Source organism: Akebia trifoliata, chromosome 13 (assembly GCF_017979445.1).
Source record: "Akebia trifoliata isolate Shusen 1 chromosome 13, ASM1797944v1, whole genome shotgun sequence".
Classification (NCBI taxonomy): Eukaryota; Viridiplantae; Streptophyta; class Magnoliopsida; order Ranunculales; family Lardizabalaceae; genus Akebia; species Akebia trifoliata.
In genome coordinates this window covers 1,017,969-1,045,247 of record NC_141387.1, presented here as the reverse complement: position 1 = coordinate 1,045,247, position 27,279 = coordinate 1,017,969, and the positions used below count along the sequence as shown (strand labels likewise).

Here is a 27,279-nt window from a genome sequence, read left to right as displayed (position 1 = left end):
TGCCCCATTCCCTCTTCACCAAGTCTCACATCAGCATATCCATCAGCACATTATCTTTTTTTTCTTCTTCTACTTGAACGCCATACTAGCACTCCATCATCCATTTTCTTTTCTTTTTTTTTTTCTTCTTTTACTTCACAACACCTCAATAGCACAGCCATTATTTTTTCCTTTTACTTTACAATGCCTCAACAACACACCCGACGACTTTTTCTTCTTCTCTTGATCGACAGCGCAACAGCAACTTCTGCAACAGCCATCATCTATAAAAAAAAATTATTTTCTTGGTAGACCTACAATAGCCCTCATCTCATCATCTTCTTACCTTTTCTAAACTCTCAAGATATTTCGAATTTTATTTGAAGGAACTGCAATCAGTCACCATTATGTCATCAAGGTAAGTTTAATTTTTTTTCCTTTCTTCTTCTTCTCCTCAAATTTTATTCTATGTTTATTTATTTATTTGTTTTTTTCGATTATTGTATTGGTATTTTCTACCTTTTTTATTTTTATTTTTATTGTTTTATATTATGATCAACATATGTCTTGTGGTATAGGAAATTTTTTGCTCTTTTATTCTTTCTCAATTTTTTTTAGGATTAAGAATTATATTGTTTTTATGAAATTCATGATCACTATGCTTAAGTTGATATGATCAAATTGAGGTTGTTTAAATTATTTTGGTGACTAGAGTGATTTGAACTATTTTCACAATTATTCATATTTAAGAATAAATAACGTTTAATTCAATAGGTCCTAAAATGTGATATATTTGTTGATGGTTTGAGAATTATCAAGTTGGGAATTAATTTATATTTTAGGATATTTTTTTTCCCAACTTAAAGTTTCCAACATGTGACATATGTATAAGGTTAACAAATATTATTGTTTGGACAGGAAATAGATCGCTTTAATATGTTTTTATGCTTGCAATAAATCACTAAATAAGTTGGTAAATATGCATGCTTTAAATGATGACTATTTAAAATTTTTGAAAATTATGTGCATATCCTCGTTTTATTAATTAAGAAGTTGGATGCATGTGAAATTCTTTTAATTTAGAAATTTTATGTATATTCATATGTTGTCAATTTGGAAAGTTTCTATGTTCATATTTTACCAATTTAACAGCTATACATGATTTAAATTCTCTTGATTTGGAAGGTTCACTTCTATTCAGATTCTATCAATTTGACAATCTTGCATAGCTCATATTCTTTTGATTTGAAAATTTTAATGATTTGAAAAATTCGTGGTCATAAGTTTCTATTTTGGAAAATTCATATTTGGAACTTTCTAATGAGAAAGTTTCATAATTTTCTATTTTAGGAAAATTTGTACTCATAAACTTCAACTTTAAAATTTTCATGTTTTTATAATTATTCAATTTAGGAGTTTTGTATCTTTCTATTTAGAAATTTCATGTTTTTTTTTTTATAATTTTTAATTTTGAAAATTTTATTTTTATGTGTTTCTAATTTGGGAATTCATCATATATTCTTAAATTTATAATTTTGAAAATTTTTAATTTCTAATTTAGAAACTTTATAAGTTGCCAATTTAGCAGTTTCATATTCATGATTCTCTAATTTGAAAAAATTTCACAAATTTCTATTATTGCTAATTTAAAAAATATTTGCATATGTGGATTTTTAATTGAAGTATATTGTCATGTGAACTTTAGAATATGAGATAAAATTAGGGTTTTTTTCATGTTTTCTTCTTTTTATGCAAAATTTAAAAAAAATCATATAATAATGAGGGGGAACTTTAGTTGAAAGATCTGTTTAGCAAATCTAATATAAGTTGATGATTATTAGACCATAATTTGACCTTAGTCTTTGTATATTAACCGTAGGATAATTTTAAATCATAATAGAGATCAATAATCCCGATCGAGTGGGTTTAGTGCCTGACACCTTCTTAAACTCATAATATAATCCCTTACCCATTTCTCTTATTCGTGAATCGATCCAGATCTATTTTTGTGTTATTTTTTGTTCTTAAACCTAAACTAGGTTGCGACTCCCAATTCTTAGAGAATCTCCAATTTATCAATTGAATCTCATTTTCACTATTTAGTGAAAAAAAGGTCGAGGCGATTTCACTGGTTGGTCTTAGATTGAAAAAGACAAAAAAAAAAAAAAAAAAAAAATCAAAAGAAAATATATTTTTTGAGTTTGATCCAATGATCCAAGTTGTTGAAAATGAATGGTTACCGAGCTCTCAAATTTAAAATTAAAAACATGGTGAAAATTTACTATTTGTTAAATTTCTTTTTTCAAAGTTTGTAGAATTTTGACCTCTAGAATTAATTATGTGATATCAAATCATGCTTTTGGATACCACAAGATGCTAAAGTAAGGTATCTTTCATTTTGGGGGAAAAAAAAAGATTTGTATGACACATTGAATCTTATGTTTATGAATTTGTAATATGCTCCTTTATGTTCTATGAATATTTGATAAACTCCCTTGTATTACCAAACTGATGACATGTTGCCCTTGACAGATCTTACAATGGGTTGGATATGGTCTGGTTATGAGTATGCTCATATTCATATTTGAATTTTTTAATCAGATTCATATCTGGATCCAGATTCGACTTAGATTCTAATTGTTAAAATCATATCCAAACCATTTACTTTCATCAAATCCATAATCAGATCCAATTGAATTAATTGATTTGGGTTGGTCGGGTTAGATAATGTCAAATCATTCAAGGTTATTTTAAATAAAATTGTTAAAATATAGTCAAATGATAATTTGAACTCAAGACTTCTCCTTTCTAAATAGATATCTTAACCACTACGCACAACTATTATCTTTTGGTGGAAGACAATTTGAAAAAGATAAAAAAAATATAACTTAAAAGTAATATATAATTCGGATCTTGGCAAATATAAGAATAGACTCATATCCAACCCGGATTCGACTCGGATCAAGGGACATCAACCCATATCCCAACTATATTTTAATTCGGATATACTTGATGGAATCAAACCCACTAAATTTGGATTCGGTGTACTTGGATTTTAGATAAAATCTGTCTCATTTTAAGCCCTATTGCTTGACCATGGTAATCTCTCATAGACTTGTGAATAATTAATCTCGAAGCCTTCATTATTTATTTATTTATCTTTTTTATTTCTTATCTATTTTTTAGATAATCATGGTTACGCAGACCCCAACCAGAATTGTGAAAATTCTTAGATGGATACCCAGCTACCAAAAATACTCATCTCACTCACTTCTCTGTTTACTTGGAGAAAACATGCCAAGGAGAGTCACACCATCATGGACCATAGATTCTTTAACTTCGAGGCCCTCCAATATATGTTCCATGGACTAGATAGTTTGGATCAATAAGAGCATATACCAAGCCATGTTGAGAGGTGAGAACCAATCATCCATGATGAGATGCCACTCCATGTTTTGATTCCACTCTTACTTGTCATATTCGGTCATTGCTAAAATCAGTGATGCCTCTGGCATAACTTATTCTGATTTAATTCCCTTCCATTTGCCAACAACCTCATAAAATCATTTGTGTGGATTGTACCAGAAGATAGTGATTTGGGTGGGCCTTACGTTGTAGCAAGTGGTCTCCCTGCATTGGAAATCAGTGCTAAAGCTGCAACTGGTGCTCTTGATGTTCATGGGGACTGTGAGATTCGCTTCTTCACCTTTTTAATTTCTTGTTTTGTCTTTTAAATTCATCTAAATCTGATTTCAGGCCCTTTCACCTAAAGAGTTCTTCTAACTCTGGAGGAGAAGAAATTTCCCTATAAGATGTACTTGATCAACCTTGACAACAAACTGGAATGGTAATTTTTAGATAGATTTCTTTGTTTTTAGCCTCTCTTCAGAATATCACGACTCTTATTCTTATTATATAGACTTTTAGTTTAGCTCCATGAGTTCTATTCAATTAATTTGTTTGTCTACGTTGTTTGACCTCATATGCCTAGTAATCGACAAAAAAATGGTTGAGCTATTTCATATTCCAAGATGAAATCTCTGGATGTAACTTTTAATGAATTTGTGGGTATTCAATCTCAATTGGGTTATATTATGTTAGCTTTATGTATGGGGTCATATAGAGTTGCTTTATTTCATTTGATCAGTCATGCCTATTTGAAAGTGTCATTATTTTTAGGATCCAGATCAAATATTCATCCAATTGGAAACAATCATTGTTGGTGATTGTCTTCTTGGAGCACAAAATGTTAACTTGTGTACAAATTGCATTTTTTGATGGAACATTGCATGTGATTTGACCTGTTAAACAATGGAAATATAAGACACTGAGTGCTTACCATGTTCTCCTGTTCATGATTACTGTCTACAGATGGCCTGCAATATAGTAGAGTCTGATTTGCTTCCTACACGTCCAATCTGATTGGGTTTGGCACTGAATTACTGTCTTATTATGAGATATGAGCTCACTTGAAACGTATGCATGGAACTATAGTTCATTCTGAGTAATGTGATGCGTGTACTTTGAAATCCAAAATTTGTGCATGTTTTGCGAATCCCATATCTCAGGGCCTGCCACCTTGCAAAGCAAGCTTTTGATGAAGCTTATTTCTGAATTGGATAACCTAAATGAAGAATCTTACAAAAGATAGCACTTTAATCATGCAACTTCTTAGGGACAACTTCAACTTGTGGATTTCTGACATTCCAGAGGATGGAGGTAAATGCATAGTTTATGTTAAGAAGACACTACAACAAGAAATGGAAATTAGGAATGGTTTGTAACGGTTCCTAAGACTGTCTGAAACGGTTGAAAGATCATCTCTTATCGAGGTGTCGTTATTGAGTTTAAACGGCTAGAAACTGTTCTAGATCTCAGGATTTGGAATGGCTAAAAACCATTCCAAATATCAACTTTTGGAACAGCTAAAAATCCTTCCAAAACTGTCTTTCCAAAATAGAACACACTAATACAAAAAATACCTTAGACATCGATTTAAAATCCGATGTCTATGAGACTGATGTCCTAAGTCTGAGACTTTAGGCATCGGTTAGAAAACGATATCTTAAGTGGTCATAAACCGATATGTAAAGCTTTGTATAAAAAAAAATTAATTTTTAATTTTGTTTTTCTACACACCCATTACCCGTGGTCAAAATAGAAAATATCGAGGTTGTCTATCACAATTTCTACATAAAAAGAGTTACAATGAGTCATAATTTACACAATTACCAAGTACTACACCATCAATACTCTTAACCAATCATGCTTACAAATAAAAGCCGTATTACTAAGAAAGTACCTGAATCAGGGAAAAAAGGCACTGCTTATTTCAAATCAACACTTTCTCCCAAAACTGCCCTCTTGTTATCTGCATCCAGTCATCTCATCTTCTACTTAGACCACATATGTGAAGATCTAACCTTCTGACATTCTGAAACGTATTTCTATTGATTCCACGATCCCAAGAATGGTTTCCCAATCATATCGTGAAGATCAGAATTCAGGTGTGGCATATTCATCCATGAAATATTTTTAGCTTTCAGGGCAGTAGCAGTAGCCGTAGCAGCTTCATTCCCACTCAAGTTGTTTAGTTGATGAGCTGTTTCACTATTTCTTGAAATGTCCCTGCTTAAAAAGTTTGCTGCTGGAGTGTTATACTGCTGAGCAGCTCTCAGAGAATCACAAGGAGACTGTAATTTGTTAGATTGAGGAAGAACACTATACAGTCCCTCATCTGCACTGCTTCTGTTTCCCAAACACATGCCTGGATTCCCAGAAACACCCATTGTGGACCAACCCCCACGAGTCCGATGTTCACCAGGAAACCAGTTCTGACCCAAGAAACTAGTGCCATTTAAGAGAGGCCGGAACAAGGCTGCTACATGGATAGGATCAATAGCCGCCCAATCCTGCATGTCAACCGGCAAGAAGTGTTCTTAGCTTGGATTAGGGTATCTCCCACCATTGGAATACAAGTTCTTTTGGATGATCTGATGCATGCCAAAATCACTGGCTCTCATCTGTTCCATCATCTGCAGCTGTTGCTCCTGGAAATGCCCAGGATGATGATGATAATTTTCTAGTGATCCATTGCTTGCTCCTGGTAGATGTAACCCTGGTTGTTGTTTGTGTTAATGTGAGTAAGACAATAACATTCCTTGCCCCTTGAGAAAGGGCTGAAGTTCACTCGGATTTGACTAGTGCACGAAGCAAAGAACGAACCATTGTCGTTAATGTTAAAAGACAACCCCATAATATTAGATGTCCTGGATAACAATAGATGTCCGGCATCCTGTTGGAGTATGTCAGTTTGCAAATCAAACACGCGGGTTGGCCACTCTTCAAGTGTCTGTTGTTGTCTCCACAGCTTCCAGGCATAGGATGATAGTACGAATCTGGCATGGAAACTGATGGCCAGACATCTTTAGCAGAAGGAAAAAAAACTTCCAGTCCAACAGCATCCTCTTTGGGGTATGTATTTCTCAAGAACTCTAGAAGAGTTGGTGCAGAACCTTCTGGTTTTATGATGTCTCGCTCCCTCTTCCATATTAATGGGGGCAATCTCATGGTGATCGTTAAGTGGACTTCTCTGATGTGGCTGACTGTGTTCTGACTGAGGAATATAGTCTTCAGCAGAAGCATCTGGAAGAACCTGTTCACTAGCATCTCTGCGGGACTCATATTTCTTAAAAATTCTGACATAGCCAGAACAGCAGTCCCTGGTTTTAAGAAGTCTTGGCTGCACAATTACCAAGTACTTCACCATCAATCAAGGTTCTCTATCACATTAATTTATACACAAAAAGAGTTACAATGAGTCATAATTTACATAATTACCAAGTACTTCACCATCAATACTTACAAATAAAAGCCCTATTAGTAAGGAAGTACCTGAATCAGGGAAAGAAGGCACTGCTATAGATATATATATATATATATATATATATATTAAAAAGTACCTGAATCAGGGAAAGAAGGCACTGCTTATGCCTTGAGTAAGATTAACCACTGGAGCTAAATTTTCAGTTGCATCATCTCTGGAACATAAATAGGTACACCAAATTATCAGAAAAATAAAAAAGGTTGTAAACTTGATTCGTATAAAACAAATATACAACATACGATCAGCTAAAAGTTGCAAAGTGGTAAGAAAAACAAAGAACAAAATTTATTTCAAACAAAGAACCCACTAGATTTCAAGTTTATCAGCTTCAAATTCATGAAAGGAACCCTGACAGCATGCAAGGCATATGGCCTATTGTAACAGTATTTAATACCAAGCTTTCTTGCATTCTGCTTTGGATCACTGTTTGATGGCCACCCAACAAAGACCAAATACTGATGCAAGCCCCTCAGTGCCCATACAACTTGTCCAGCACTAGGGAGACTTGGAAATTCCTTCGACGACACATATATCTCCACTGTAAATAAGAAAAAAAGTTAAAATAAAATTATTGCCATCCATAAACAAAAGTTAAATACAATGAAATGACATTTTAACTAATAGACACTGTCAACAATCAGGGGGCAGTTCGTTCACCGATCGGATGAAATTGATGATGTAAATTTGTGTTTACACTTCTTGGTAGTATGGTGGAGAATAATTCAGAGAGAGAGAGAGTTCAATGACATTTGCATGTACCTTGTAACCCTATGATACATGGATGAACCCCTAGAAAAATCACTGCTTTTTCTGAAAATTACAAGAAGAAACAGAAACATGTGAGTTAGCAAAACATCAATATATATATCAACTTCCAGGTTAATGTCAACTGTAATTAATGTTGCTGCCATTATACTCACCAGAGTATACTCTGGTGGAGAATGTTTATCAAGTAAAGGATGGTGGCCACAATTTTACTCATTAAGAACATATTGGCACTTAAAGAAGTTCCCTCAAGAAGAACAAAAATAAATACATGATCAAGAATTTTGACCCCTAATTTTGAGAAATACCCTTCCACCATCGACACAAACAAATACACAAGAATTGGGATAAGAAAAGTGGGGAAAAAAATTACGAACATAGTCCACAAAATCAGCAGTTGAATTCGATGTTTATAATTTCATAAATAAAAATTCTAGAAAGTTAAAAGTCAATCAGTTAGATCCATGACCAGAAGTCTGGGCTATGAGATCTATTAAAAACTAAAGAAAAGAAAAGCAAAACAATGTGGGATTGGATAATTTTGTAGCCAAGTCGGTTTTCAAATAAAGACTGGCAAATGGAACAAGTGAATAACTAAAGCAGTAAACCTCAACATATATCCATACCTTGCAACCTCAGCTCGCTTCTTGGTCTGCTCGGCAATCTCAGAAAGCTCCCTGTAATTGTTCTTGTCAGAGAAGAGGTTAGTGGTTTCCGGTGGTTGAAGACCATGTAAAGTCCTTTGTGCAAGGGCCTACTGAGCTTCTCTTTACTCTTTCCCATAATTTTTCTTAGTGGTGAAGGAAGGCAGTCAGTTTTTCATAAATAAAACAATACAAATATTAGACGGTATTTCTCTTCTTCACTTTGTTCTTCATTTTGTTTCTATGTGTTTCTCTTGGTTTCTTTATTCAAATAAATTTTTGGTTTATGGGTTCTGTTCAGGCATCTTAACTTTTTGAATTTATAGTTTCTGGATTTGCGCCTTTTTTTTTTTTTTTTCTTTTTTGCAGTTTTAGTGGTTTTGCTTCTGTTTCTCACGTATTTCAGCTCTATGAATTTGGTGTTGTGATGGGTTTTATTTGCTTTTATGTGCTAGGATTTGTTTTCTAAAGTTAATGCATTTTACATGTTAAAATTATCCTCTATTCTGATCCTTCACAAACTGAATTGGTTTCATTGAAGTTTTGTTATTTTCAAATATGATCTTTCTCAATTGTTTGGAAATGATATCCTTATCTTCACTCTAGATGTTGGATTTGATACAGAGACTCTTAGTCTATATGTCTTTGATATCCTTCTTCGCTGCAATTGTTGAGAAATTTCTAATTTTTATCTTTCTTTTATAGCCAGGCTCAATTTCCATCTGTGTCTTTGATGTGCTTCTTCGCTGCAATTGTTGAGAAATTTCTCACGTTTATCTTTCTTTTATTGCCAGGCTCGATTTCCATCTGGTGCAACTGTTCTTTGCTTGCATGCCTTCATTGGGTATCTAAGCTTGACTAGTCTAAGATTTACCACATTTTGATCTTTGAAAAGTTTCAACTTTTGGGTGCTGATCTGAGAACTTATTATCTGTAACAATTATATATTTGGTGGCTTAATATGCTCACTACGAAATCAAAAGATGGAGGCCATAATGATACTTTCTCTTTCTGGAAACTATTTCCTAATTATTTAGCTTATATGGTATTTCCTTAAAATATGTTCCCAAGATTCCAATCAGATTGAGAATATCCTTTTTGGAAGTTTTTATATATATGGGCATATAATCTATCATATCTCAGGCAACAATCAAGTTGAATTTTTCATCTCCATCAAGGGCACACAATTGACAATATGATTCAACAAATCTGTAGTGACACTTATCTTTATCTCTCACCAATCCATTTCTTCTAGGGTTTCGACACACCATTTCTGGAATAGTGCAACTTGGTTCAGTTTGGGGCCAATCAGAACAGAACCAACATAGGTCAATTCCAAAAAATTATAACTAGAATCGAACCGTATTGTCCATAGAACCGAATGAAACCAAACCAAACTATGATTCGTTTCGTTCGATACGATTCAGTTATGTAAGTTGCCAATATCCCATAAACTTCTTTAGAAGTAACATATTCTTAATGAAAAGAGAATCAATAAATAATGAACACGAAATTATTATAAGTCATTAATCTATCCATTAAAAAAAAAGTAACCAATCTAATTATAAAAAAAAAGTCATTAATCTATGTTCTAACTCCTAAAAAGTAGTAATTCATTAAGGGTTCAATTCTAGTTTGATTCAGTTTTATACAAGCCTTGAATCAAATTGATTGGTTCTCCATTTTTTCTTAACCTAGAACTGAACCCCAACTTGTTCCAAACCAGCCCAAATCTATCAGTTTCGTTCGGTTCTTGGCTTGAATCGGACCAAGTTGCACCCGACCTTATATTTTTAAACTAATGGCATTACCCCTTAGTTGGGTTTTCTCTTATAGACTACCGAGAAATTATCTAAATGCCCTTTTCGTCAACCTCTGACCAAAAACCCTTCCCCCTGCCACAGATAATCCTGGCTGCCCCTGGTTCTAATCCATGAACATGTCAACTGGGTTACATGGCCAAACTACCTCACACAAGCTTTCATTTTGCATAATACTTTGCAGCTCACTTCATCTCCTCTCATGCAAACAAAAAAAAACCAACAATACTAAAATTGTTACAAAAACCCAGACTTACCACATCAGTGTCTTGAATAATGAAAAAGATAACGAAGATTCAAACAAAGACAAATTTATCCAAAACCAGGCTAAATTTGTCAGACTCACAGTAGATTGAGTTGAAGTCGGTCTGAACTCTGAACGCCAAACCGTCAGGTTCTTCACGGCTCAGCCTAACCAATTGACATTTAAAAGAGAGCTTCTATTAACTCATCAACTTTTATATTTAAGAGACAAAATATATATGCACACAGCAATTTAATTTCAAGTGGATTGGTGTCTTGTAAGTAAAAGTTGGTGCACCAATAGAATCCCACTTTTTCAAATCTATGGAAATCAAGTGACCCAGGTATTTGTGTGCTTCAATTCAACATTCAAGGTATATATATAAATTATTTGCTTGATTTTAAAATTTAAAAAAAAAAAAAAAAAAAAGCAGTGAAAATGCATGACCATAAACCTAAAAAAATTAAATTTTCCACAAAAAGATTATTTTCCAGTCAAGGACATGCCATAGCAACATCATAACATGATCCAATATTCCTCGACTTGAATGCAATGAAAACACACCAATATGCTAAACCATATAGAGGATATGGAGGGATGGTACAGACTTGTTTGGTTCCCGGATTGAACAACAAGACACAGCTTGAGGACTTGGTTCAAAACCCAAGACAGACTGATGAAGAGAGGACTGCTTAACTCCTCATGTTGCCACTTCTGTAGAAGAACTGCAAAACAGAGAATGAGGACCACCTTTTCCTAAAATGCAACTAGGCCAATGAGCTCTGAAATCTGATCCTAAGAAGATCCCTTATATAGGATATGGAGGGAGTAACTGGATTGGATGTTGCTAGAATTTAAAGGGCGAAGTATACCCACAACCATCAAAAGGCTGACGCCTTTGTACACCAATTGTGGCTCAGGATTTTTCCAAAAATAATATAGGCCCATCAAACTCCTTGAAAAAGGCTTATTATAATGGATGAGAGGCAGAAGATGAGTATATCTGGGTTGAAGATGGAAGGCATGAGCTTCAACAGGGATTTCATGCACTCTTGGGGATTTCAAGTTGAGTACTTCTACATGATTCCAAGGAAACTTCACTGGGTTCAGCCACTGGATGGCACCCACATGTTGAACACAGATGGCTATCTTCGTGATGAAAGGGGAGGAGAAGGCACTATAATTGGGGAAACTGAAGGCATCCCAGTCATTGCTACTAGCTCACGAGCCGGGGGCTATATGCATTGATCTGAGAACAGCCCTGGTCCTCAACATTAATTAAAGCTCTAAAAGTAAGATAAGATTCTAAAGTAGCTGTGGACTGCATCCAATGAAGGAATTATGCTTTTTTATAAATGGGCACGACCTATTCTTTGTTGATGCCCACAAATTGGATGCTATAGGAGAAAAGTTGGAATTATCAATAAAGGAAAACTGACCATTAGAAACCGATTTCAAGAACAAGTTATGCCTAAGACTGTTTTCTTAGTTGGGTCTTCCAATGGACTCACATGTTTTTCCTACAATTCAAACAGCCCACATTACATTTCAACCCATTTATGGCAGAATATATGAGTCTACCTAACCCACATGAGAAAAGTGAGAAGAATGCACCATTAATTGTGTCAGGGTTTGCATTTGTTAAAAGTTATAACCAATACAAAGTTCTCCACATAAAATACCCTCAAGACATGGGACTGACAGAAAACTCAATTGTTGAGATATATGTCATGGGCTCCACCGCCTGATCTTCGCAGAGCTTGGGTGAAGCTCCATACTCCGTGAAACCACAATCTAAGTCCTATTAAATGAAACTCTACAGTGGTTAGACAGCACAAGCGATTCTATTGTTTCGTTTCATATTAGCAATGAGAGTTTCGACATAGTGCCACTGCCGGAAGTAGATTTCTGTGAAGGTAACCCGTTTACATTGTCACTCACAGAGCTAGGAGGCGAATTATGTTTAGTTGTACTTTATATTGATGGAAACGCTAACATTTAGATGAAAGACAACGGGGACCTGCCTCATTGGCATTGGATTTTTCTTCTTATAAATCTTAATGGCAACAATTAATCGTCCGTCTACATGGCATACGTGTACCTCCATTATAAACAAAAAATTTCTTCTTATAAATTGTTCCAGAATGATATGCAACAATTAATCATCCGTCTTTCAAGAGCATGACTGGTTCTATCTCGTTTGGTCTCGGATGATGTGGAGCTTCAATATCTTGAAAAATCCGATCCCAAGAAGGCAGGTCCCCGTTGTCTTTCATCCAAATGTCAAGTGTTGTTATCAATATAAAGCACAACTAAACATAATTTGCCTCCTAGCTTCACGAGAGACGATGTAAATGGGTTACCTTCACAAAAATCTACTTCGGACAGTGTCACCATGCGGAAACTCTCATTGCTAATATCAAACCAAACAATAGAATCGCTTGTACTGTCTAACCACTATAGAGTTTCATGTAATAGGACCTGGATAGGTTGTGGTTTCACAGAGTATGGAGCTTCACCCATTTATACAACTTTGTATTGATTAGAACTTTCAATAAACCCAAACCAGGCATAATTAATGGTACCTTCTTCTCACTTTTCTCATTTTTCTCATGTGGGTTAGGTAGACTCATATATTCTGCCATAAACGGGTTGAAAATGTGGCATAATTAATGGTACCTTCTTCTCACTTTTCTCATGTTTTCTCATGTGGGTTAGGTAGACTCATATATTCTACCATAAACGGGTTGAAAATGTGGCATAATTAATGGTACCTTCTTCTCACTTTTCTCATGTTTTCTCATGTGGGTTAGGTAGACTCATATATTCTGCCATAAACAGGTTGAAAATGTCGTATAATTAATGGTACCTTATTCTCACTTTTCTCATGTTTTCTCATGTGGGTTAGGTAGACTCATATATTCTGCCATAAACGGGTTGAAAATGTATTGTGGGTTGTTTGAATAGTGGGAAAAACTTGTGAGTACATTTTAAGACCCAACTAAGGAAATAGCGACATAACTTGTTATTGAAATCGGTTTCTAATGGTCAGTTTTCTCCCAAGCATCCAATTTGTGGGTATCAATAAAGAATAGGTCGTGCCCATCTATAAAAAAAACATGTATCAAAAATATCAAGTAAGGATTACCTTCATTCTTCGATTCAAGATTTTTCTCGAACTCTTTGTAAGATCGAGAAGTCTTCGGCGCCTATTTCACTCATTTTCAGACAAACAGAGAATCTTAGATCTCTAGGGTTTGGACACTAGAAGTTGAAATCCTGACAAGAGAGACGAAAAAATCGAAAATCAATTCGTCTCTTCTCTTCTATTCCGTTCTGTTGGTGTTTCTGTTTAGTGTTAGTTATTATGCTATTTTGCATTTTGCACACACCGAAACGTCCATCTGCACACCACTTTCTTCTAATACCCACCTCAACTTATAAAATTACTTTTTACACACACCGCCTGGTATCCAATATCCAATGATGAACTCAAAAACCCCTAAACCCTAAATGATTTTTGTACCAAAGATTGAAACAAAATTCCTAATTTGCCATTCTCATATCCATTGCTAACCCAAAATGAAACTTCCTCCAAATTTTAATCACTTATCCTTGTATCATTTGGGCACATTATTCATTTTTTTTTTTTTCTTATTCTTTGGAAAACCTCCAGGATTTCCTATTTTGGGGTATAAGACATGCAACTAACTTCATTTTCTATAATATAAATTTTATTTGTTGTTTAGTTATATAAGGCGTATGGTTCGAATCGCAACTTTTACAAAGTTTATGTTTGGTCGGTAGTCCAATACCAAATTTTGTAAAGAACAGTCGATAGTTACATACCGATTACTCAACTATAATATCGGTGCAAAGGTACTGAATAAACACTAAAAAGATTAAAAGATTAAAAAATCAAAAGTTTTTGTTCAGTAACTTTTACCGAAAAATATAATAGCTTACTCAATAGCTACATAATGACTATGATTCATTAAATCTAGTATGATTATTCTGAACAAAGATCAAGATTTTCAACAAAAAAAATAACTAAGTAAAAAAAAATTTGTTTTACTTTACGTTTACTCATTGTTTAAAACTAACGACAACATTCATACCAAATAATTACAAGTATACCCACATACTATAGACACGAGATTTTCATTTCTGAAGATCTTTTCTACTTGGGTTTGGAGTCGTTACCATTCTTTTTTTAAACAATGGTGTGAATGATCACCCGGGAAGTACTTTTTGAAAAATCATTTTTTTTTGTTAGTGACTCTCTTATGAATCAAGCCAATTGGTTCACCCTAGACCTAGGTAAGGGAGTTCATATTATAAAGTAGGGAAGGTGTTATGCACCTTACTCCCTCCATCATTAGTGGTAACCTCGAATTCGATCAACTTGAAAATGAAAATAAAAAAAAGTTGAGAAATCTATTTGTGCCATCAAGTATGAGGGACTTTGATTTTAGTTTAAACTTAAGAAGGGATATCTTATTGAGGAATGAGGCCTTTTATAGTTTATACCTTTAAACTAATTTGAAAAAGGTAGACTTTTTTTGTGTCAAAGGCCTAGTTTCATAGGAAAATAACTCAAGGCCTTAGTCTCAATTTTTTTGTGATGCGTGCATTAGTGTAGGAATTTAAAAAATATTTTGTTTTGGAAAGATTTCCAACCTCTACCCTTTCGACCGAGTGGGAGTCCAATCTATTGGAGAAAAATTAGATTTTTTAATTATTATCCTATCTTAAAACTAAAAGAAAAATAAAATAAAATAAAGATAGTTGAAGAGGGAAATTTGGAGAGGAGAGAAGGGGGAAGATTTTCTTTCTTGTTGTCCACACCTTATATTATTTTTCTTCTTCTTTGATATTTCTTTTTGACCTTTAAGAGATGAATTTTCTTTGAATTTGATGTGTTGGTTATGTGAAATTTTTGTTGGTTGATGGGTGTAGATATAGAGGTTATGAGAGAAGGAAAAAGTTGTGAATTGAAAGAGGGTTGAGAATTGTGAAAAAATAAGGCTTGATAAAAAGTTCTAATCTTTTTTTTTTTTTGAGATTGTGTTGAGAATGATGGGGGGGGGGTAATTTTTTTTGGGTAAAATGGGATGAAAAGGTGAAAAGGGATAGAATTGTGTGAGATTTGTAAAAGAATGTGTGTGTAAATTGAAAGTGATGGAAGGGCATTTGTGAAAAGAGTATAAATGGATTATTTGTAACCTAGATGAGTTGGATCCTTCAACTCATTTGGGTTAAGTATTAGGTAAGATGAGTGGAATGGATTTTGATTAGAAGAATGAGGTGTGTAAGAGAGTGTTTGTTGATTTTTTGGGAGAGTGGATGATATGATGACATGTGTCCAAAAAGTGTTGGAGGTGTGTGTTAGGTGAGTTGATTAGGGAAAAATGGTGTGGGGGTGACTTGGAATGAAGGATTTGAAGAGATTGATGAGGTTAGGTTATGACATAGGTATGGGTAATGTGAGTAGGTTAACTTTTTTTTAGAGAAAAGTGATGGGGTTGGTAAATGAATTAGAAAAGGGGATTATAGTGATGACATGTGTCCCATTTTGATGGTCATTAGTGATTGGTTGTGATCATTAGGTTGAGACTTAAGTTTATGATAATGATTGGGTTTTAAGTCTAGTGGGCTTAAGTGATGGGTTGAGTATGCATAGGGTTGAATTTTACGTCTAATAGGCTTAAGTAGTGGTTTGAATATTCATTTGGGTTGGGTTTTAAGTCTAATGAGCTTAGGTGGTGGTTTAAGTATGCATTTGGATTGGGAGTTCAAACTATAATTATGAATCAATAAGAATAATAAAATAAAAATATAAAAACCTTGGTAAGGAAGAGTCAATCCATAGAGATAATGACTTAAAACCAATTAAAGACTATTGGTAACCAATTAAAAATTAGTTTAAAAATATTTAATTAAACTAAGAAAATATAAAAATTATAAAAGAAATGTTAGATCAGTCAAATCCACCTTAGCAAATATAATAAATAAAATAAATTCAAATCATTTTTATCTCAATCTACTTAGACAAAGATAATACCCATAGATCGGAAAGTGAATCTAGTTTAACACACACAATAATTAAAAAAATATAATTCCTTTTTAAATGAACAAATATAGACATCTAAAATCAATTATTGGAACTAAGCATGATTTAACTTGACCTTATCTAAGACTAAACCATCAGAACTTTCGATAATTTAAAATAAACATTCAATACTTATAAACAAAAAGTAAATCAATTAAGAACATTAAAGCATGATAGATTTAAAACATGTTTATTTATTATATTTTGTTTCGTCTTCATTGACCTCTCTAATGGAGGTTTAGCTAAGAAACATTGAAAAATCAATATAAAAAATTAAATAAAAAGGAAGAGATGAGAAAAGAAGAATTTATCTTTATTGATCTTGGAATTGAATCTCACAGCTCCTTTACAAAATCGAACTTAAGAAAAGAACAAAAAAAATAAAAACATAATTTTCTAAACCTAATTCTAAATTATTCAAAGATTTTTCTATCTTTCTCTATATCTTCCTTTCTTCCCCCTTTGAGTTTTGGTTTGGTCCCTTATTTATAAAGAAACCATATTAGGGTTTTTGAGGTTTCGGATAACTTTTTCAATTTGCACAATTCTGTAACTTAGTTTCAATCAAAAACTCTTTTTCGTTGCCAACATACTGTATGAATCTCAAGGCAATCCACTTTATGTTCACTGCGCCGCCCTACCCAACTTGGGCGTCGCAGTCCATGAGAACCCGTTGGGTCTGGGTCTTGGTCAGTTGACTTTGTTCAGATTCTGGATTACAGTGAATACTTTGGATTTTTCTAATTTGTTTCTAAAAATTTGTGACTTTTTCCTGTTATACGAAAATAACTATAGATAGTACAAAAATACATAATTTTATTGAAATCGATCATTATTATAGACTAATGATGAATTGTATTTAATTAGGGGATTTACTATATAATTTATCTTGTAAAGTCTATGTAATTAGGGCTCTAAAAACTATTTTTTAAACCTTTATCACACCCTCAAACTTAGATTTTGTTAGTCTCGAGCAAAAGTAAAGTAAAAAAAATTAAAGTACAGATCACTTTCGTAGGTTATACCACTGCACTTAAGAATGTAATAAGCCCTTAAACCCCTAGACTACTTTTAGCAGACGAGTTAGACTCATGAGAGTTTGTAGTGAATATACTAACAAAATTCCAACACTAAATCAAAATCAAAGTATATAAGGCGAACATGACGACCTTTCATGAATGGGACAAAGTTCCTTTATGTTTGAACAAAATTCTAGATTTTCATTCATTAGTTTAGAAAATTCTAAAAATAATTTGAATGCTTATACAATTTTTCTAATTTTAAAAACAACATTTTTTTCAAGAATAAAATTTTACTTTTTAACTGTTAAGAATGATCAGTTCTACTTAAATTGTAACTCGAAACTAAGTATCTTATCTAGGATTGTGAGAGGTGTGGATGTTCATTTTAATACCTTTAAGAGATTTTATCTATGATATTCTAGTTTACTTACGTTTTTACCATATAAGGTTGCCAAGTAGCATGAATTTTGGGAGGATGTCAAGTATCTCTTCTTGGGAAAGGCAAGAGATCAATGGACCAAATTGATGGATTTTGGGTTATTGGGCTTTGATTTGAAATATGGATTATCCACACTTGTTCTTGATTCTTGCACCATGGGTTTTATCCAGGGTCCTAGAGTCATTTTTTTGGTTGGGCTCGTACAATTTGAAGTTTTTACTAGGATGTCATAAGTAAATGTTAAGGTGCCAATAGCAATTCTCTTTTCCATCTTCCTTTCCTTTTATAACTAGTGAATTGGATTGTCTAATGTTTTCATTTGTATGTCCAACCATTTGAACGATCGTGTATATTTGTCCAATCCACTTTAGGAGAGTATTTGCCTCGTCCTCATTCACCTAAAAAGATATTACATATTGTAGTTAACACATATGAGATGGTTTGAATGAAGTATTTCAAAGTGAAGCATTCAAATATGGGGTGAAATATAAATAGGAGGTAGAATTATACACAATTGGAGTCGGATCCTTGAGGAGCCTTGGCAGTGAAAACTTATAGTTATGCCACTACGTACCCTCAGAACCCTAGATGTGAATAAGTTGTTGGGAAGTTAAGATGCCATTTGTGTCTATGCCTTCTATTTTTTGATAGTCATATAGGTTGGAGGATCTTAAATACCTCATTGAAACTGTGATGACAACTAATGAGTGAGGCATTTGATGGGTGTTTCAAGATTAACAATGAAAGTTCATTATTTCCTTCTAGTTAATTTATTCGTCATTAATACTAGATAATTTAGTAATGACGTGGGCTAATATAAAAATAAGTGGTATGTAAAAGAACATAGAATTTGTAATATTTTGTTGTAAAAATGTCAAAATGAAACAAATGTCAAAATGAATAGAGAGAAAATTTCTCAATCCTACCCACGTGCTCTTTGCCCAGGAATTTTAATTTTATGATTTCAAATCTTGAAAGTGTCATTAAGCCCACCTGGATTATCATAACAACAATCTACCATCACAACCCTCTAGATTTCATCAAATTTTATTTTTTCAAACTTGATCCAAGGTGTTGAAAAGGGATAATTGCTGAACATTCAAATTTAAAATTAAAATTCAATGGTAAAAAATAACTCTTTTTTTTTTAAATGTATTTTTTCAAAATTCATAGAATTTCATCATTTGTATTCTCATGGCATCGGGTCATGTTTTTGAATGCCATAAGGTGATGCAATCAAGAAATTTTCTTTCTTCATTGTAGATATAACAGAGAAATTTTCTCTTTTTTTTTTTATTTTATCTTTTTAGCCACATGTTAAACAAGTAGGGTGATCTTAGCAAAAAAAAATCACTTCTAACTATTTCCCTTCTAAAAAAAGCAGCAACATCAACCAACCTTTTATTGATGTGTGTAAACTCCACTATAGATGTGGGTTCCATAAACCTTTATTTTTTTTTTTCCTTTTACTTGTTCTCACTCTTTCTGTTCCACATACTCCTCTGGTCTCTCTTTCCTTTTCCCATTGGATTTAATTGGAGAGAATGAGGTGAAGTTATAAAAATGAAAGGGTAATTCTCCCATTTGAATAACTATTTAATTTTGAGATTGATGTGATATATATAAAAAAAAGAGTCGAGATCCAATACAATCCCTTTCTTATACATAGGAAAGGTGTCTACATGGCACGTTGGGATTAGAGAATATACACATCGGGCTACGTGCAAGATTTGATTAGAAAGTCAATGTGATTTAACTCTTAGTGCCACATAAAAAAGATTGCTGATTTTGTAACACAACCTTGGATAGTAACTCAAAAACTCATTGACTTGGCAAGCTCAAGAACAATAGATTTTTTTCTTCCTTGAGATACACAACTGCACATATTTTATGAGGATGTATAGTTATATATCCCAAGAAAAAATCTAAGATTCGTGCAGGTACATGTCGATTGAGATGGTGAGGTACCCTTTCCTATTTTATAGGAACAGGGCACCGAATATGTCCTTATTTTTGGATAAAATTTTCCTCCCATTAATCAATACAGGTTGGACAGTCAATTTAACCACGTTGGACCAATGCAATAGTTACATGTGGGCAGTTTTTTTTTTTTATTTTTTAAAATAAATAGAACCAATCATGCCACCGCCTTCTCCAATTATTTTGCACTCCTCGATTTCTACGAAATGCAACGAATGGATAATAATCTCTAAGTCTCTATCATCAAACATTGGAGGACAAGGAGAGGGGCCAATTCTAAGTGCATTATTGTTCTTAAGCGACTCCTCGCCTCCCACGTATCCCTCTCCTTCTCATTATTGGAATATATAATAATAATTGCAACAAATAATTCCTCTACCACCTCCCATTCATCATTGTTGGCTGCAAAAGATAAACTCAAATAATTAAATCAGAAATAAATACTTGTTATATTAGCTGGTCAAATGTCAGCCAAGTGACTTATGACACATCATAATATCTTGATGAGTCATGATAATATTATTTGCTAGGTGGCATACTCAAATCACTCTAAGACGTAGACAAATTCGAGAATTATAGATTTGTACATCTCGAGATACATTTTTTATGGGAAAGTATAATCGTATACTCTGAGACATACAAACCTATGGTTCCCGACACGGGCGGAGTCAGGACATAATTCATGTGAGGGCAATGTAAGAGTGGGAGGTTTTTTTTGTGAGGGCAACGAAGATTGTAATTTTTTTTGTGGGGGCAACGTAACAATGGAAACTATTTTGTGGGGGCAACTAAGAATGTAAAACAAATTGGGAGAGCAATAGTTCATTACTCCAAAGTAGGTTTAAAAATTCTTGTGGGGGCAAGTGCCCCCATTGTCCCCACTCTAAATCCGCCCCTGGTTCCCAAACTTGCCCACATCATATAGTTATTTGAGTATGCCATCTAACTACTCGTATTATCACGACTCTTATCTAGATTCAGGACAAGTCCAAAGCCTACTCCATAAATACAAGTCAAGTTGAGGTCTAAGACAAAAAACTCAAAATCTTAGATTAATCATATAAAAGTTTGTAAATTTGTAAAACTAGCTAAGATTCGAATTTCTCTCAAATAGGATTCTTAGATAGCAAGTTGATATATAAAATGTTAGTTTCGCTTTCTAGGGTAGACCAATCTAATCCATGTGTATGATACTGATCATGGTTAAAATTAATTATATCTTGCTAATTCTCTTAGTCAGCCAATTTTTTTTAATAATAATTAGAAAGTAAAGAGTGTCAATTTAAAACTCTTACTACCATGACCCGACTCCTTTATCTTTTATCTATTCAAAGCTTAGGTGTCCAAAATACTGTTTTTTCACAAGAATTCTAAGATGGGTCGTTTATGTCAATTTCTATTAATCTTTCTTAGAAGATTGATAGAAAATGACAAAAATTACCCAATTTCAACTTCTTCTCTATCCATAGTTATCTAGAGAATTTGTGGTCTTCTTGTAACCAAAAATCCCAAAGTTGAAGATAAAGGGATTTTGAGGGGAAAAAAAAATCAAGAGTTTGTGGTAAGAAATTGAAGATGGGTATTTTGGTCATTGTATGAATCTTTCACAGGAGATCATGGTCAATAGGCATGTCATCAGTTTGAAAAGTCTTGGGTTATCTCAAATATTCAGCAAAACCCATAAACTTATGCCTAAACTACCCTTTAATATTATAACGCTAAAATGGGAATTAATTAAAGGTTTAGGCTATAAAATGGTAGTAAAGGTCTTACCTATTAGTGTATACTTAATATGCTCCTTTCTTTATGAACTAAATCCAAAAAACACAAACAAAATCAATTTGTCTTCCACTTCTCTCCCAAACTACAAAAAATTGAATCTCTCTCATCTTCACCTCTGCAACTCTCCAAAAATGAATGGAAATCACACATTAATCCATTCAACATCTTATGATTCCAAAACCCCATTTCTTCTTCCTCTCCATCAAGACTCCATTCAAGGATCACAAAGCTTCAACTCAACTCTTAGATCAATTTTCACATACAACAATTTATTCATTATCTTAGGACCCTTATCATGCACCATTATATGTCTTTGTGTTGAATTCGATGGCGATGGCCCGAAGACGAGCCGAAACATGTTAGCCATACTTACATGGATCTTTGTGTGGTGGATTACTGAGGCCATACCCATGCCGATTACCTCCATGTCTCCCCTTTTTCTATTTCCGCTCTTTGGGATTGCTTCAGCCGACGATGTCGCAAAAAATTATATGGATGATGTGATCGCTCTCGTCCTCGGAAGCTTTATACTGGCTCTTGCCATTGAACAGTACAACATACATAGAAGACTTGCCTTGAATGTGAGTTCCAATATTGAATTGTTTTTTTTGTTGAGGATCATATCTTCTGTTAATTCAAATGCGTTCATATTCAATTTTACTATTTTTAATATATATATTTATTAATAATCAACTATGGTTTTAAAACTCGTTTTGACATCTCGTCCATGAAAGAGACCGAGTCTTCTCGGACGAGTTTTCTAATATGTTTAAATCGTCTCATTCAACAATAAGTAAAATTAACCGTGGTTACATTTGACTCGTCTATCCATCTCGTTGGTGGATGATACCGAGAGGTATCGGATGAGTCGTCTTGGTCTCAGACGAGACATGGTGCTAATTTAGGTTAGATTTGATCATAAATTGTTATGGATAGAGCTTATATCTACTGTGATTTATTTTCTATATATATAGATATATATTTCCTATTTAGTATTCTTTTAATCATCATAAATTAAATCTAATCCTAAATGATTTAATATCTAATACTCAAAAGTATATTTTTTTCAAAGAAAATATGTCTAAAAAGCAACCATGTAACTATATTGTTGTAAATATCAATCTCAATAAAGATATTTTGTTATTGCATTTTAAGGTTATTTTTGAAAGAAAAAAAAATACATACAATTATTATGGTTAATGATATTCAATGTACTTGGTTGAACCTTAGCATCTCCGACATAGAAATAGTCAAACATGTAAATAATACATACTTGTGGGTCACATACTTGTGGGTCCTTCAGATAACTTTGATATTCTGTGGAGATCCTCTGAATCCACCACTATTGCTCCTCGGGATCTGTGCCACGACCGCATTTGTTAGTATGTGGATGCATAACACGACAACGGCAGTGATAATGATGCCGGTGGCCACCGGAATCTTACAACGATTCCCACAAGGTTCCGACCAATCGGAAATTATTAGAAAGTTCTGCAAAGGAGTGATTTTGGGAGTGATATATTCGGTGACGATCGGAGGGATGAGCACGTTGACGGGTACAGGTGTCAATCTTATAGTGGTGGCGATGTGGAAGAGTTACTTCCCTGAAGGAGAGCCCATTACCTTTGCTACTTGGTTCTTCTTTGGGTTCCCTTTGGCTTTACTCCTCTTAGTTTTCTGTTGGGGCATACTTTGTTTGTTGTACTGCTCAAAAGGTTCTGGAGAAGCTCTTTCAACTTACTTGGACAAAGCCCATTTGAAAAGTGAGCTTGAATTGTTAGGTAGGTCCTTTTCCAGTCATCAATAAGAGTAGTTTTAGGAAACTACGTAGTACTCTGGATTATCTAACTGATGGGCCTGATTTATCTTAAATTTTCATCTTAGGCCTGCCCCATTTAGGACCCAATACATTGGACCTTAAAATTAGAACCAGAATCAAACCGAACTAAGGTCGGTTTGATCTGGTTCGGTTCTATGGGTTACCAATATTCTATAAATTATTAGAAGTAACATATTTTTAATGGAAAAAAAAACAAACATATAATAAACATGAGATTTCATAAAATTGTGCATAAAAGATATTAGTTTATCCATAATAAAATCTTTAATATATGTCCTAACTATTTAAATAATTCATAATACATTAATATACAAAATATATTTATTTATTATTAATTACTTCAAGGGTTTGGTTCGGTTCTTCACAAGCTTGATCCGAGAACCCAATCAAATTGATTGGTTCTCCATTTTCTTAACCTGGAACCAAATCGCAACTTGTTCCAAGCCGAACCAAACCACCCCAAAGCTATCTGTTTGGCTCTCGGTTTGAACCAGATCAAGTTGGACCCTACTAAAAATCGCCCATGGTTGGTTTGATTCAAGGAATCACTTAATTGGGTCCCATCTCAAGACATAAAGATATTCTGTTTGTGGATTGGATTGATTTGTGTGTGTGTTCAAATTTTGATGGTTTTCTGAGCAGGTCCCATGGCTTTTGCTGAAAAGATGGTGCTTATTCTGTTCTCGGTACGTCATGAAGTACATGAACATCGCCAAAAAAAACCTGTATTTTAGAGGACTTCATCAATTTATTTATTTATTTTTATTAAATGCAGATACTGATAGTTTTGTGGATGACAAGAAGCATAACAGATGATATTCCTGGTTGGGGGGATTTGTTCCAAGGACGTGTGGGTGATGGAACTGCTTGTGTAAGTTTCCAATCATAGTTGTACACGTGGCATAAGGGATGGATTAGTTGCACACCACTAGTTGTTGTTTGCATTCTAATATTTAAACCTCGATTTTAGCCTGCTAATTGCACTTCATTATGGGGTTTATTCATCTTCACATGACTTCTTCTATGTTCGTGCTCTATTTTTCTTGTGATTGATTTTGTCCATATTCTCTTTGGCACCAATTGAAGTCAATGGTTTTCTAATCTCTATTTAGGCTTTGTTTAGAAATTGATAAAAACTTTTGCTTGGATCTTATTTCTTTGAATTTCTTGATCATTGATCAGTTCGAAGTGTCGACATGGATTTCAATAAGTTTCTTAAGTCTCACAATAACTTTAAAATCGTCGAAACTAGTACTTCCTTGGTTTATCAATTGGATGTATATGGTGATTACAAGAGATTTGTGATGTTTGCACATAGATTAGACTATAAAACAAATGCTTATGTGGTCATGGTGTTGCGAAAGAAGAGGAAACATGTTGAGTTTAGTCCCACATTGAACACAATTGCCTTGTCTCTCTCTCTCTCCTTATAAGATCCTGGGTCTCTCCACTCATTACCAATTGGTTTTGGGTAGGATCCCTAAATTTATCATGGTATCAAAGCGGGCCTTTCTCTTCTCCACGTCGCCCAGTTCATATCTCCATGTGCTTTGGCTCAATTCGGCCCATGCGTGCGGGGGCATGTTGAGTTTAGTCCCACATTGGACACATATTGCCTTGTCTCTCCTTATAAGATCCTAGGCCTATTCACTCACAGTCAATTGGTTTTGAGTTGAAGCCTCAAATTTATCAAAACGAAATGCAATATATTTTTTCTATTATTTTTGGAGTGTAATCATCCAAATGGAGTGCAAATGAGAATTTTTTTTTAAGTAGTGGGGTGCAATTAGTAATTGGTGGTGTGCAATTAGTCATTTTGTGGCATAATGTTGTATAACTTTACTCAAGTGGTAGTTAATTCAATTGGTTTCTTCTGTGTAGGTGATGATGGCAACCTTGTTATTTATAATACCAAATAAGAAACAAAAGGGAGAGAAACTGATGGATTGGAACAAATGCAAGAAAATCCCATGGGGCGTCATACTGCTACTAGGAGCTGGTTTTGCCATAGCCAATGGTGTGCGCACGAGCGGCCTTACAAGCATTCTATCCTCCAAACTTGATTTCCTAGAGAAAGTCCCATACCTTGCACTTGCCCCTGCAGTTTGTCTCATAAGCGCGTTCATCACCGAGTTTACGTCGAATAATGCCACCACAACGCTTGTAGTTCCACTCCTCATCCAAGTAGCCGAAACCATGCATGTGCACCCTCTCCTCCTTATGGTTCCTGGAGCTATAGGAGCCCAATTCCCATTCTTGCTACCAACGAGCACCCCTTCTAACATTGTTGGATTTACAACGGGACATATTGATGTCAAAGATATGATCAAGACAGGGTTGCCACTTAAAATTGTTGGATTTGGTGCAATTGCACTGTTGATGCCTACACTAGGTGAGTGTTCCATCTGGATCATACCATATATTACAAAGAATTTTCCGAAGGGGTTCATCTGATACCTATTCTATTGTTTTTTTATTATTTGTTTTTCGATTTCTTTGTCCTTGCAGGAGCTTTTGTTTTCGGGACAAATGGACCAGTGTAACCTCAAGCAAGCTTCATTACCACATCGAAGTAAATTCATTATCTTTCAGACAATTGAAGAATTGCTGCATGCCTGAAGAGGTATCGAGCAGCCCTGTATTTTCTTCCTCAAAAAGAAATATACATCAAGATTCTTCTTGTCAATTGACTTGTAGATAGTGCCACCTGTCTTAAATATTCTCGTATAAATTTTTTTGTTTCCAATGTGTTACTCTTGAATATTTTTCTGAACATAATTTATTTCCCATTCGAGCAAAAAATCAATGATTAGATATGCTAACCATCCAAAGAAAGGGTTTTCAATAATTTTCGTTTTGGCTTGAATGCAACCCATCAGAAAATCTCAACAGTTAGCCAAAATGGCTTCACTGAAACAATATAAGAACCGTAAAATAGACGTCAGATCATGTTAGGGGAATAAACATTTTACCTTTGTCATTCGAGATGAGTGAATGTGTGTGTTATGTGTATGAAATATAACAAAAATGTCAAGAGAACACAAATGGTGGTCGTCCCCCAAGGGACTATGGGTATCTCATTTGTGACATCTTGTCATTAGATATTGGGCTTCAACTCCACCCTTTCGACTAAGCATCCTCACATGCCTTGGATGACGGTCGAACATAACATACCGGATGTGTGAGAGGGGTTATTCCATTACATCCTAGGGAATTCTTAAAGAAAATAAAGAGAGTTGAGGAGGGTAGAAGAGGAAAATGGAAAAATGCAATACTTAAATAAAAGTATCATACCCTACTTTGGAAGCTTGTGCTCTTATTTTCTTCTTTTTTTTTACTCTTTTTTCAAGGTATTTTAATGAAGGTTTGAGAGGGGAAGAGAGAGTGAGGACTCGAGGTGTAGAGATGAGGGAGGCTTAAGGGTATTTGAGCATAGGTTTTAGTCAAGAGAAGAAAGTCCTCAACTCAAGTAAGGGCTCCCCTTTTATAGAATTTTGAAATAATTTTTAAAAGCAAAGTGGTTCAATCCTAAAAATAAAATGAAAAGACATAGGATTTGCTTGATTATCTTTGTGTCAAATTAATGAGTTTTGGGTCTTTTCGTTTATTTTGAACATTAGTAGGAATCCTTCAATATTGTGTCACGTAATCAAGCTGTATAACACTTTTTGTAAGTGGGTTTACGCAATTTGAGGTGTCTACAGGCACCCTAATTTTTACTTATTACATTCCAAATAAAATAAAATAAAAATCAAGTTAATGGTTG

General features: G+C 34.1%; 2 protein-coding genes across 15 annotated transcripts; one reads left to right on the top strand and one right to left on the bottom strand.

Annotated features, from left to right (window-relative positions):
• Nucleotides 1–5,137: 5,137 nt before the first annotated feature.
• On the bottom strand, nucleotides 5,138–13,802 carry LOC147387131 (uncharacterized). Of its 14 annotated transcripts, none has more exons than XR_015171265.1 (7): nucleotides 13,487–13,799; nucleotides 10,441–10,505; nucleotides 8,257–8,307; nucleotides 7,625–7,675; nucleotides 7,173–7,403; nucleotides 6,942–7,019; nucleotides 5,138–6,721 (listed from the first exon to the last, which is right to left on the bottom strand). XR_015171265.1 is itself a non-coding variant. In XM_086420632.1 (6 exons), the coding sequence occupies exons 2-5, from the start codon at nucleotides 8,411–8,413 to the stop codon at nucleotides 6,997–6,999; spliced, it is 375 nt and encodes a 124-aa protein (XP_086276758.1). In that variant the 5' UTR covers nucleotides 8,414–10,505; nucleotides 13,487–13,801; the 3' UTR covers nucleotides 5,138–6,759; nucleotides 6,942–6,996. The 14 variants fall into 14 exon arrangements, 8 of the variants coding, with proteins under 8 accessions (XP_086276758.1, XP_086276757.1, XP_086276755.1 ...); XR_015171263.1 differs by adding an exon at nucleotides 10,947–11,063 and having other exon boundaries at nucleotides 8,257–10,505; nucleotides 13,487–13,798; XR_015171266.1 differs by lacking the exon at nucleotides 13,487–13,799 and adding an exon at nucleotides 10,947–13,429.
• A 7,628-nt stretch (nucleotides 13,803–21,430) lies between these two features.
• On the top strand, nucleotides 21,431–26,328 carry LOC147387130 (tonoplast dicarboxylate transporter-like). Its single transcript, XM_086420485.1, has 6 exons — nucleotides 21,431–22,254; nucleotides 22,977–23,454; nucleotides 24,156–24,199; nucleotides 24,289–24,384; nucleotides 25,395–25,905; nucleotides 26,022–26,328. The coding sequence occupies exons 1-6, from the start codon at nucleotides 21,487–21,489 to the stop codon at nucleotides 26,054–26,056; spliced, it is 1,932 nt and encodes a 643-aa protein (XP_086276611.1). The 5' UTR covers nucleotides 21,431–21,486; the 3' UTR covers nucleotides 26,057–26,328.
• Nucleotides 26,329–27,279: the final 951 nt, after the last annotated feature.